This window comes from Aedes aegypti, chromosome 3, assembly GCF_002204515.2.
Source record: "Aedes aegypti strain LVP_AGWG chromosome 3, AaegL5.0 Primary Assembly, whole genome shotgun sequence".
Classification (NCBI taxonomy): Eukaryota; Metazoa; Arthropoda; class Insecta; order Diptera; family Culicidae; genus Aedes; species Aedes aegypti.
The window spans coordinates 11,577,641-11,592,127 of NC_035109.1; the positions used below are offsets into that span (position 1 = coordinate 11,577,641).

Genomic DNA, 14,487 nt, shown 5'->3' on the forward strand with positions numbered 1-14,487 from the left:
TTCGTGTTCTCTACTGGAAAGAGAAACCTCAAAATCTGAGCCAAAAATATTAACATTTAGGGGTGGCGCAAGCGTCTTGAAGGTGAATTTTAAAAATAACCTTCAGTGAAGTAAACATAACCTTGTTATTTTTCGAGCGATTTTAAAACTTTTAGCATCAATACCTTCAAAATTAAATTTACAAAAACTTTGTAGAACATCAAATTTGTCTAAAATCAAAACAAGTTTTAGTTATAAGTAATTCATTCCAAACTTTTCCTCATTTTACTAAAAATTTTAACTTTGTTTGACCATAACTTTATGATTACTCAACCGATTCCAAATCTTTTTACATATTATCTCTAGAGCTTAAACTGGTTTTTCTCATTTGTTAAATCTTTGAGAAGGACTTTGCAACAATTTTTAAATAATTTTGAAACAAAACTATGTTTGCATATGTTGAAAAATATATGCACTGTTCAACTCGTAATAAAGGAAAGATGCTTTATAAATTTAAGTTTTGTAGAAAATATGCAATTTCTGGCAAAAAAAACTTAAATAATCAAAAGAAATGCAATTTTTTCATTAAAAAATCATGCTTTGGATAGTTTTTGGTAAAAAACTTAGGCAAAAACATTTTTTAGAAAAATGTGTTGTACAGTGACCCCACGCAGTTGAATCACCCACAATTTATGAATCAGCAGACTCCAAAAGACAAAATTATTATCAAACTTGTCACAAAACATCACAGAATTATTTTTACTGATAAGAAACTAAGTGTAAAAGTAATTCTGTGATGTTTTGTGACAAGTTTGACAATTATTTTGTCTTTTGAAATCAGCTGATTCATAAATTGTGGGTGATTCAACTGCGTGGGGTCACTGTATGAACAGTTTGAAAACAACTAAAATTGCTTCGAAAACATGTAAAAAGATCCGGAATCGATTGAGTATTCAAGAAGTTATGGTCCAACTAAATTTATTTTTTTAGTAAAATGAGTAAAAATTTGTATAAAAGTATTTTAAACTATGACTATGATTTTGGACAAATTTGATGTTCTACGAAGTATTCATAATTTTAATCTTGAAGATAATGATGCTAAAAGATTTGAAATTGGTAGAAAAATACAAAGTTATGTTTACTTCACTGAAGGTCATTTTCTATAACTTGAAAATTCACCTTCAAGACGCTTGCGCCACCTCCAAATGTTAATATTTTTGGCTCAGATTTTGAGGTTTCTCTTTTAATGTGATTTAAATTCAGTAGAGCACAATTTTTGGTTTTGAGAACTTTTGAAAAATAAGCCGCACTACGCACTACTACACACCAAACTACGGTACTAAATCGATTTTTGTCAAAATTTTAGCTTTATCATAAAAAAAATCCATTTTAAGCCTTAATTATAATGTAGTACGAGAAAAATTATCAATTCTGGTTAGGAAATGTCGAACTGGATAGATAGTAATGCAAGCCAAGCTGAAAATGGCATTTGCTGGAATGTTACTGTGAATATGTTATGTGAGTATGAAGAAGCCGAAGAATAATAATGAATAATTCAACCGACTTCATTATCGAAAACAAACATTTCTTCATTATACAATTTTCACTAACAAACAAATTAGAAACGTTAACAAGCTACATCGAAAGACAAATAAATAAAGCTAAATAATGATTACTAAAATCAAACGCTTATCACACCAAACAACATGTTAACCATGCAAATGATAACTGAAAGTGATCTATTGGTGCACATCGCTATTTACAGTTGAGCTGCCATTGAATATATGCTTTTCATAGTTTACAAACCTACTCCCCTGCATCCAAGTCATACACGAAAAAAAAATGCACTTTGTAGTCAGCTAGTGACCCGGCGAACGACCCAGCTCTCCGTGCAGCTCCACATTGATATTCATTAGAAATTTATTCATCCATAAAGTGCATTCGTGGAGTGAAGGGCGCAGACGGGGGCGAGCATCATGGGAAGCTAGTTTTAATAATCTACTATCTCTACGCAGCATTTGCCGGTTATGCCTTTTTCCGATTGCGATTACTGCATGGTTGGTTAGTGCGATTACTACATGGTTGGGGCGATTCGTAACAGCCAAGCAGCAGCAAAGCAGGCACACGAATGGCAATGACTGATGATGCGTCGGAAGCGAGTGGGTGGTGTGGGTGCATTTTCGGAATCAGTGGGTGGGTGGAACGGTTAAATAGTGGAGAATACGAAAGTGAATGAAACTGGTTAGTGGACAATTGGAAGCAATGCGAAAAATGAGTGGAAATATGTGAAAGACTAAGAAACAGCACGTATAAGATAGCATAGGAAATGAAAAAAGAGCTAACAAACAGCAAAGTAGGAAAACGTCAAAATTTGGATTGATATGATAAGGCGAACTTACATAAAAAGCAGAATGCAAACAGCATAAAGTTGAACACTCGGAGTCGATTCATGGTTGGAATTCTGTTGGCGTTGTTTTCACTTTTCAGAGCGAAGCGCGGGTGATTCCAAATGATGATGATGCTCGACGTCTGTTATTTTCACTTTCTTTGATCAGGCGTTGCAAAGACGGCAAAATGCAAACATTGAATTTGAATATTCAAATCATTCACTGCTCTTGCTCTTCTCGGTTTCGGTTGAGCTTCTATATCACTTTTTTTTCTTCTTCTGATCACAGACTGCTGACTGGAAGCGACTTCCAATCTGAAAAATTTCACACAACGGATGGAACGGATTTTCACACACTGCCTCTTTTTCGAAAAACGCAACTTCAGAGATTGGGTTTGAACACGCGAGCGAATAAACGAACGAACGACACGACGCGACGACGACCAACAATGTGCTCCGCCTTGTACAGGTGCGCACCGCCAAATGGAATCACACTCTTCTACCAGAAACTGATTTGCATCTATCAATCGGGTCGATGTTTGCCACGATTATTGCCTGTAAAGAGATTCGGAGAGAGAGAAAGAAAGAAATTGGGAAAGGTTACGAGACTGACATTTATGGTTAATCGGATGCGCAAGTGGGTAGGCAGTGTGATATAAGACTAAGAAACTATGGGACAGTGGTTCTCAACCTGTCGATGAATAGTTCGGATTCTGACTTTTACGTGTAACAAATTTAATTCGCTCCAACAAATCTGAAGGCTTTTCTACTGGTTTTGCTCTTCTAGACTTAGAAAAAAACATACAACAGTGTTTGGCATGAAGGCTTCATTTTAAAACTAAAAAAAACTTTCATTTTCTAACATACATTGTAAGAATAATCCAAAGTGTCAAATCATACTTGTCAGAGTTCCAAGTTGGAAAGAATTCCTGTAAGAACTGGCGTACCTCAAGGCAGTATTTTGGGACCAATATTAAGCTATGTTTTCACATCTTTCTTTCCTGAGTTACCTAAGGTATGACAAAAATCTTTGTTTACGGATGATATCTACATGTCTCTTCTCCAAAAGACGAAGCATGCGTGTCATCTGTAGTAGATTGCAAAAAAGTTTGGATATCTTTTCAGCATACTTGCAAAAATGAAAGATTTCTCCTAATGCTTCCAAAATTCAACTAATAGTATTCCCACATGAACGAAAAGCTCTTCATCTAAAACCTTAGAGTAGACATGTTGTCACAATAAGATGAATTCCAATAATTTGGTCAGATATGTAAAATATATCCCCTTAATAACAGAAAATTGAAACTTTATCTTAAGAACAAGTTTTTGATATTCCAACAAATTTCCAGGCCAGCCATGTTGTATGCTATACCAATATGGACTAGCTGTTGTAATATCAGGAAGAAAGCTCTGCAAAGGATTCAAAATAAAATTTTGAAAATAATTCTGACGCATTCTCACTGGTATAATATTAATGAGTTACATAAAATATCCAAAGTTGAAGCATTGGAACAAATATCGAATAAATTTATTCGATTGCCACGATAAATGCGTTATATATCTAGGTTTAGTAGGGATTTTGAATTAAAAGCGTTTTTTCTCTTATGATGAGGTGAAATCAACTCACCTATAAAAATATCTGCAAATGAAATGTAATGTGTTTTTTTAACAACACATTAATAAAAGCATGACTTCTTCTTCTTGGTATTAACATCCTCATTGGGACAGAGCCTGCTTCTCAGCTTAGTGTTCTTATGAGCACTTCCACAGTTATTAACTGAGAGCTTTCTTTGCCAAAGTTGCCATTTTTGCATTCGTATATCGTGTGGCAGGTACGATAATACTCTATGCCCAGGGAAGTCCAGGAAATTTTCATTACGAAAAGATCCTGGACCGACCAGGAAACGAACCCAGACACCTCCAGCATGGCTTTGCTTTGTAGCCGCGGACTCTAACCACTCGGCTAAGGAAGGCCCCCATGACTTAGTTTTACCAAATTAGGATGATAGTGTTTCTCAACACTGAAAACCTGGATATAAAACATGCAGACCCGCCCTTCCGTCCCTCTCGTGATCATTTGGTCGCCGTTAAGTCAGAGGGGACCAAGTACAAAATTTGGGAAAATTGGATTATTCTCTCATTAGATGCGAATTTACCTTGCCTCCGTTACACTTTGATCAGATTTGAAGAATGCTGTAAACTGCGAGAGATATGTAACAAATTTACTCTGGATGATCAACAAAAATCGATAAAAGTGTGCAGTCAGAGAGGACCAAGTGCTCATTACCATAACAGCGAAAATGATCAGCGCGCTGAGGAATGCGAGGAAATGAAAAACATTTCAGGAGATTTGTCAGATTTTTCGACATCGACTCATTCTTCTACTTATCCATTAATAGAAATTTATAAATATCACTTAATTCGATGCATTTGATTTTGATTTCTGACCATTTACCATATTCGGATGGGTGGTCGGAAATTGCAACAAATTCTGTGCAGACAGAGCGGACCAAGTGTTGAGAAGCAATAAAATGATTGATTACTGTATTTTTGGAGTCAATTTCAGAGTCCGATAGAAGTTTACGGTAGTTCTATGGTGTATGTATGGCATGTCCTACGATCCGCTTATTGGACCAGCATATTTTGGTCGGTACTCAAGATTTTCACTTGGTCCACTCTGACTGAACGCATATTTGAATATTTCTGGTCTTCAATGCCCTGACCCTGCGAAACCTTAATTTGCAAGCTATCGTAATGCCACTGATTTTGGTATTTACTATATAGATTATTTAAGAATTTACGATACTGGTGTCGAAGGGTCTTGATAATTTGTTTATCTTAAAGATATGCACCCAATTTGACCATGATTGTTATTTTCCAAGAAATTGTTCAGTCAGAGTGAACCAACTCACTGAAAGATGGTATTTAGTTCAGTCAGAGTGGACCAACTACACATAGTCCATCAAAAAATCGTTCTATTAGAGGTTTGGATTATGATTTTTCATGATTATCATTTCACATTATATTGTTTGAAAGTAACATAAAGACGTGTAGAAATATTGAACTACAATTTAAACGAGTTCAAAAATTACAGAGCATTAGACTTTAAACCCATATTTCTCAAAATTACAAAAATGTCACTTGGTCCACTCTGACTTAACGCCGACCATTTGTCCACACAAAAAAAATTGAATGGACCGTAATCATTGGCCAGACCACACCTCCCCCCATAAATGTGGACGACCCCCTTCTAGGTTCGTCTAAAATATTTCCCACATCTTTACTCTTCCACAATACAGTTGTTGTGGAAGCGATGTAGGTACGATAAGCAAACAGTTTCAACACTAAATAAATCGCACTCGCTCTACTCGCGTGTGTAGTTAACATGAGATGGATGGATATGGGTTATGAAAGGGGTCTGCGTGGTCTGTAGGGATTTGAATTCTAAACTTGTAACCAACTCAGTTATTGGGTCACTAAGTGGCTCGGTAGTTTAGTTGGTAAAGCGCTCGTCTAGCATACAAGAGTCCTGGGTTCAAATCCCAGCCGAGCACGTGGATTTTTTTCATAATTTCACCCATAATTTGTCCATCTTTACCACGCGTAATGAGTTAATTAATTTAAAATATTTCATTTAAAAAATATATTGGAAGATCCAGAGAAAAAAATGTGATAAATTTGTAAGGTTCTCCATATAGTACTTACAATATCCAGACTTCTTTGAGACAAAATTTACAAAAAAATTCCAGATTACAAAAAAACGATATGGCATCTCTGGTTATGAGCCTCTTTAAAGCTTAATGTGGCCCTGAAGTGCATACTGAAGTAGACTCTGGTTCATATTTTAAAGATTTCAAATTTGAAATTACGACGGATTCAAAAACAATTTCTGCATAATTGATTCCCAACCATTTGCTCAAGTTTGTACGACATAAAAAATCTGGCGATCTTCGAATTGGCTTTGATCCTAATTTAACAATCAAAATTAAGTTGAGGCCAGCTCACTAATAATAAAATAATTAGTAACTTTCGAACAGTTGAAGCGTAGGCATGAGTTTCTACTTATTATATTCTTGAGCTTCTTGAGTCATGGGTTAAACTTGAGATATTTTCAAAACCACGAATTTTGACGGAAGGGTAAGCGAAAGATAATGATCTTTTATTTACTGTTTATCTTAAAATTAATCATCTATAATTAACTCCAGGATAATTCAAGAATTTCTACCAACATTTATCTAAATTTATCCTGGGGAGACATTCAGTTTCTCATCAAGAAATTTCTATAGTAATTTTCCCTGTTTTTTTTAAATCAAAATAGTGTCATGAATCTCTACAATTCTTCCAAGAATTCTTGCAAAATAAAAACGTAACTGAATACCTTTCAAAATCTATTCTAGCAACTTCTTCATGAAACGTCTTAAGGTGCTTCCATACAGAAACTCTGCAGAGTATTATGAGCAATGCTATTAGGATTTTTTCTGGTTATTTTCGAAAGAAATGGATTTTGTAAAAAAAGAAAAAAAGCACTTAAATAAATAGAGAAACTTTAAAGTAGATGGAGTACCGTGTACCTTTTAATTCCGCTCCTAAATGCTTATCTTTGACAGATACGCGTATTTCGACTACCACTTGCAGTCTTCTTCAGTGTCAGTTACTCGTATCCACTGAAGAAGACTGCAAGTGGTAGTCGAAATACGCGTATCTGTCAAAGATAAGCATTTAGGAGCGGAATTAAAAGGTACACGGTACTCCATCTGCTTTAAAGTTTCTCTATTTGAGATTCTGCTCAGAGGATTCGAACATTCATTAAAGAGACTTAAATAAAGTCAGTAAGTAAATATCTGGCATTCTTACATAAGCAACTCTTCAATCCATTGAGAAATTGCAACAGAGATTTTTAAAATTTCCTGAAAGCTCAACCCTGTTTTTTTTCGAGGATTCTTCAAAAAATCTTTAAGGAATCATTCCAGGATTTATTGAAGGATTCAATCAGTAAAAACTGAGGAGGGTACACCAAGAAATCCCGTCAGGATTTCTCTGCTAATAGCTTGAAATTTTCATACACGAATTATTTTAGTTGTTTCAAGTATTGTCTATGAATTTTTTCTAAGGATTTCTTTCTGGTACTCATCTTGGATGTTTGAGAGAATTCCACAAAAAATTGTGAGCTTCGTGGCCGTGCGGTTAGCGGCGTCAGCCGTTTAGGCGAATTGTGCTACGAAGCGTGGGTTCGATTCCCACTCCAAGCGGCGGAAAATGGACTACTGGGTAAATTGTCTTTTTAGACATTGACAATGGATTCGTCATTAAGTTTTTTTTTTAAGGCAGTCCTTCTTCAATTCGTCCAGGACTTACTTCATGAATTATTGCAACGAGTTCTTCATGCGGCACATGCAGTAATTTCTCCAAAAACTTGACAGCTATTCCACCACATATTTTTTCAAATTTCTTAAAAGAAGTCCTCAGAAGAAGCATCACAAGGAGTGTGTGTTTAAGAAAATCTTCGAAGAATTTGTGAAATTTCGACTGAGTTTCAAAAATATGTAAAATATCTTCCAAAACATATTTATTTTTGAACTTAAGGAGAATTTGACCAAATATTCCTCTAGCAATACATTTTAAGATTATTTCAGTGATTCAGGCTACTAGAGTTTTAGAAGTTTGACCAACTATTTCGCCAGATATTTTTGTGGAAGATGTCCAATTTTTTTTAACGTGTTTTCCAAAAGTTGCTGAAAGTTTTCGAAAAAATATTGAAGGCACATAAGAGTTCAGTAATGATAGGCATATTCTTTTTAAGAAAATTCGACTTTTTCTGCGTAGAGCCGCTGCATTTAGGCTTTGGAAAATTTAACGATCATGAGCCTCTGTACGTGCCATAAATTCTTTTATTCTCATAACTTTTACTGTGCGCCGTGTGTAAGTGCTGTCTCGCTCTCTCTCACGGGCATTTTGAAAACAGGGCGCACAGTAAAAGTCAAACGTTTTATAGCATGCATAGGCTCATTGACACATGAGCCATAATTTCGTCCCATTTATCCGCCTGCATTCATACAACACGTTTGACATTTGTCGTTCGTGGATGCTAACGAGCCATAAACGAAAACAAGACAGACACACACCACCCACTGTTTGGCGCCGATCACTGTGTGTCAACACTTGTAACATTCGCTGACCCACTCTCATTCTTATCAAGAAACAGAGGCGAAAATTTTCAATTTTCTGTGCTGTGTTTGCAACCAAAAGTGTTTTCAATAGCCCAATAGATTATAATTAGATTGTTAAAGGCTGCATTACCAGAAAATATGGAAGTTGTTACCAATTTTGTGCAAAACATAAATCACCCGAATGGCTCGATACTGTTGCAGTCTGTAGAGTTGCTACTCTTGAACGCTCTCGTGCCACGTACCAAACGAGAAAGTGAATGTTTACATTCATAGGGCCCTCCGAATGCGATGTGCCATGAACTGTTATGGTTCGTGAACTGTTACACTCTCCGAATATGGTTCGATCGGCTCATTCGGATCAAAATCCAAACACTGGCTACATTAGTAGCTGGACACACATCTACTTTATCTAATTATGTAGCTCATTTTTACGATGACGTGGCGGCACATACTTTTGTTTTTTGCCTTCGCACTGGGCTCAGAAAACTTTAGCTAGGCACTAGGATGTACTAAGTATATTGAAAATCTTGACTTGAGGAACTTTTGAAACGTAAATTGCCAAAATCTAACATAAATCCGATGGTTGAGAATCCTGCAATTTTCCAAAGATATTTCCAGGGGTACAATAAGAATTTCTTCAAAAATCATGCTTGAAAACGAAGCTCAGGTATCTGCAAAATTCCCGTAGAATCGGCAAAGTTCTCGTCAAGATTTTTTCCAAAGATTTATATCGTATCTACCAAGCATTACAATTCGGAACTCGATAATGACCTTCTCAGGAGTCGACTAACGATCTCTAAAAGTGCTTTTTTTTAATTTCGTTTTTTTTTTTTTGAAATATTGTCCTATGTTGGAGTCATCGCTGAATTACAGATACCACTGGAAAATTTCATTAGTATTTCTGATAGATTCTAGAAGATTTCACCAGAGCACAGTGGTTCAGAAAATGGTTCACATTTCGCACAGAAAGACTGGGATTTTTCTCAAAAATGGCTAGCACCTTCTTATTTATCGGGAGCATACTTTTCGATTTGATCCACTTCCAAACTTCCGATCCATAGTCAAACGTTGATTAAATAGTTTGCAAAAAACAAAATACGCCGTTCGAACAAAATGCGTTTGCGCCCTTCCACTTGATTGGATGCCATTTTAGTGAATGTTTTAATAATGTCAACATGTTGTATCACGAAATAGAATATCAGCTGTCATATCAGTCAAACGTTGCTGCGATTCGTTAAATTATTCAAAACCTACGCTGAAAAAACACTGTCCGAAATTTTTCGTGGACAGGCTTTTTATCGTAAATTACTGATACGTTATTTTTGTAACCTTAAGGTGAAGATAAAACGAAGCCATATCTCAAATTTTCAAGAGCACAAATCTGGAGAGCCAAACATCCGTTTGAGCTGAAAACTTAATCGATTGGTCACTAGCTGGTGGCGACCAATCGATTAAGTTTCCAGCTCAAATGGATGTTTGGTTCTCCAGATTTGTGCTCTTGTAAATTTGAGATGTGGCTTCGTTTTATCTTCACCTTAATAAAATTCTTTGAAAGACACAGTTTTTTCTTATGAACCCCTCGAAAACTCGAGGTTTTGAACTAAAATAAATCAACAATCTTTTTGCATTACAATTGCGTTTTTTTAAGCTTTTCAAGTATGGGGACGGACCTGGTGTAGTGGTTAGAACACACGCCTCTCACGCCGAGGACCAGGGATCGAATCCCATCGCCGAGATAGTCACTAAAAATTAAGTGACGACTACCTTCGGAGGTTCTGAGTTGAACTAGCCCTGGGACTTTCTTGTATGGAATAATAACACCTATTTTAAATCATTTTCAACAAATAAACACACTCAATCTGTTCGGTAAAAATAACTGGGTTTTTGAACTACCGAAAAAGTCAGCAAACTAAAAAAAATGTCAGAGATCGAAAAACAGAGATTTTTCTCTGAAATTTTGCAGAGAGTTTTCTTTTTATATCATATATCGATAAAAATAAAACATGGTGAAATTTGCTTTTCAATTACACGTGGCGACAGTTTTCATTTTGCTGATTTTTTCGGTAGTTCCAAAACCCAGTAAAATTTTACCGACCCCAGTAATTTAATCTAAGTGTGAAGGTTTTCTGCAGCTCACAATTTGACAGATTTAGAGTATTTTCTCCAATCAACGTAGGGTAGTTCAAGTAAAATATGTTTTCAAATCTAGATTTCTTAGAATTGAACTTAAAATTAGTCTATGAACGACTTTTAGAACATAAGAAACTCAAATTGTAATGCAGAAAGATTGTTGATATCTGATAATCACAAATGAACGCATTTATATCTTTGAATATTATTTACAAACATTTTTTTTCCTTTTGAATGCCGTCAAAAGATGTTTGCCACAGTCTGAGATATTAACAATCGAAATAAGCGGGTTTCAGCAAGAAAAAATAACAATAATTTCCAAACGGAAAGAGATAGTGAGCATCTTTATTCACCGAATTACGTATTTTTCAAAGCTTTGAAAGTGGTTTATTGACTACTTTGATGAGATACTTGAATTGATAACGATGGATCAAGAAAGCCCATTTTTAAGGAACACTTGATGTATGCATAGAAAAACAAGCTCAAAATGAGTTCAATTGCTTTGTTATACAACTTTGCTGAAACATGTATACCATATTATTACGAATTTACATTTTTTTTTACAAATAATAAAGTTATTCATATTATATCTACGAAGATGTGGACCATCCTTATATTGAATAACACCAAACCTAGCCTAGCCAATACAAACAACTTTGTATAAGACAGTTTTGTCTAATGTTTCATTCTAAAACACTTAATGCAACCTCGTTAATATGCTTTCTGGACCATAGTGCAGTAGTATGAGTGGAAATAATGAATAATTTTCAGTCCCATCAATAGTTTACCAAGGAACTTCCATGACATTTGTCGAGGATTTCGCAGACGACATTTACCGAGAATTAGGCTGTTAAAGATATTCCTCTCATTTATTCATCAATCGTAGAAAACAACTCTTATTTACAATGGCTTCGCGGATCCCCTAAGAAGTCATCACGCCTCCCTAAGGATCCGCACACCACCGGTTGGGAACTCCTGCTAAAGAAAATCATAACTCTCCCCATCGAAAACGGCTGAGAGTGCTAATTGTTTTGTAAAATCAACTCCTATTCTTCAAGAGGTTTGGGAAAGGTCACCTAACCGTTGATTTTGGCTGCTCTCCACCAAGAAGTATACGTGCAAACAAACGAGCAGCTGACGTCTCCAGAGGTTGAGTACCGTATTGATTAACAAAACTCGGGGAGAAAGATTACGTCAATGGAAACTTTTGGTTTGACCGACAAGTGAATAATTGACTCGCACTATATAGCAACGTTTGAGCAGATGTTATGGATAAATGAAAATGAATAAACGCTGATCGAGTGCGGATTGATATAATTGGTGATAAGCAGATAAAAACAATCTGATTACGGTTTTAAACGAAGCAGGTAGACTCTGGCAGAATAAAAAAAAGAATGCATTAACAGGTTCAGTGGAAACTAGATTATATTACGTTACACGATGGCGATTTTCGACGAGAGTAATGCTCTGTTTCTATTGAAGGTCTTTTTGTCAATTAATCTTGTACTAGATCGATGCTTTCAGCTTTCAATTCTGGGTCAAGAAAAATTGAGGACAAACTTTTGATGGAGTTGAAATAGATTTGGCAACAGTATAGGCCCAGATTTGATGAATTTAAAGGCAAAGAGAGCACTTTTCAGATGATGCAATTGTATATAATTTAATGTAAAGCATTTCCACACAATATTTAAAATAAAAAACTAGACTAAATGTATAGCTCTATAATTCATACCCAAAGATTCAATTTCAAAATGATCCAAACTTTTTTGATCGGCTGGATGGAGCATGTGGTGGAGTTGTTATCATCATTCATGAGCGTATAAAACATCAACTTTTTTAGAACCAAAGTTTTTGAAACTTTGAGTGTTTCTGTTGAAACACAGCTTGGTTATATATGGTTACATAAATTCTTTCATAGCTGTCTATTTGCCTCTTCAATGCACTTACTTGCGGGAATTGACTCGCAATAAATCAAAATTTGTCGTTATTGGTGACTTTAATACAAAACTTCGCTCATGGAATTATTCGCAAAACAATTCCAACAGCGGAATTTTGTTTGATGAGTAATCTTCAGGATATTTCACGATTTCATACTCTGATAACCCTACTTGTCTTTCCTTCTCTAGAAATCCTTCTACGATTGATTTGGTCTTAACCGACTCTAGTCAGCTTTGCAGTCAACTGGTTACTCACGCTGATTTTGATTCTGATCATGTCCCTGTTATATTTCAAATTTTTCATGAAGCTTTTCTCATTCTACCAGATCTAATTCAATTATTTTCGAGCCGACTGGAATACATATGAAATATATATCTATAGTAATCTTGATGGTAACATTTCTTTGCAAACTGAAAATTTTTTTGATGAGTAAAAACTGAAAACTTTGAAAGTAGGATTAATTTATTACCGCTTATAAATTCCTATATCAAATCACACTCCAAGCAACAGAAGCCCATCCAAAACACCAACCATCTGACTAATTTGCCTCAATTTGGGCTTGTAATGATTCATCTTGCTGCCGTAACAGGCAACGGACAACAATCCGCATGTATCATCCACACCGGATCGGGGTAATTCACTTGTTTTCGAAATGTTATTGGAAAATTATCTCCTTTCATCGGATCCGGCCTGACTCACTGCGATTCGGTAGGGTAGGTGTACCAGTTCCGGCAAAAGTGGATAGATATCAGAACATTCAATAAGCTTTAAAATATGAAATCTTTCGAAATTTTTCATATGGCCAAATAGGGAATCAACTTGGCCATAACTGGTACACTTACCCTATGTTCAACGTGGTTACCCATGCTGGAGCAGGTTTGCGAACAATCGGTCGGTTTGGAAGAAATCGCCCAACAATGGAAGATGATCGCTATCGAAAAGAAAGTCCCAGTTCACGCTGGGATGTGAATGATTTAATGTTAGTGCGGTGATTTTGTTACGTTCGCCAACAAGAGGTGTGTACTGGAAGTAGTTTTTCGTTTCGATTGGTTCATAAGGAAGATATCTATGATGAATAATCATAAAGTAAGGTGGGGCAAAAGTTCGACCTTAGTGGAATAATCAATATTTCCAAAAACTATAACAGTTGAAAAGAATGACACAGTGGACTTTCAACTTATTGCTTACAGTTCTGCTGAACAAACTTTTAACAATTTAATTTGCCAATTTTAACGTTATAACAGTTTGAAAATTTGATTATATTTAACGAACTTTTCGCACACCTGTATGGGTCAAGAGTATAAAACTTGTGGGACAATAGTTCGCTGACTGTGTTACAAAATATCGATACATTGTGACTTGAATTCTTTTTATCAGACATAAAATGATTTTTGCATGAAAAAACACCTTTGTTTTGATCACAAATTTGCTCCAAAGAATGCTAATTGTTATCAAAATCATTAATCACGGTGCTCCCCAGACCGTTATTACCAGAAAAAAAAAATCCATTACATATGAGTTCACCATTCGTTTTCTATAACCAAGCTGCATATCTAGGTCCGTTTTGAAAATACGTCCTTTTGAAGATATTGGTCCACACATTCAAAGTAGATCAATGATATTTAGACGGTTTTCATTCACCCTGATTATCAGAAGAAGTATTCTATCTAAACTAGGTTTGTCTAGTTGTCTGTATCTCCTGGGCAGACATTTAAATCCAAAGATCGACGAATCTTCGAGGCGTAACGATTACAAACACAAAAGATATTCTTATACCGTTAATCATATTCATTGTTATCAATGACAAGCGCTGCAGTTTTATCTCGAAAAGTTTCTCAGAATTTACTTGTTTTTAATAGGCTCTAGCGCTTCAAGGCATTACGAAGC

General features: G+C 35.6%; 1 protein-coding gene across 4 annotated transcripts in view; it reads right to left on the reverse strand.

The window, feature by feature from the left end:
• LOC5572844 overlaps window positions 1-14,487 on the reverse strand; it is a 375,823-nt gene that overhangs the window by 197,962 nt on the left and 163,374 nt on the right. For 2 of the 4 annotated variants that reach the window (XM_021849987.1, XM_021849984.1), the window contains exon 2: window positions 2,379-2,920. In XM_021849987.1, the coding sequence (XP_021705679.1) occupies window positions 2,379-2,430 (52 nt within the window). In that variant the 5' untranslated portion in view covers window positions 2,431-2,920. Of the gene's footprint in view, window positions 1-2,378; window positions 2,923-14,487 lie in introns of those variants that run through there. The other 2 variants (XM_021849986.1, XM_021849985.1) reach the window with 2 other exon arrangements.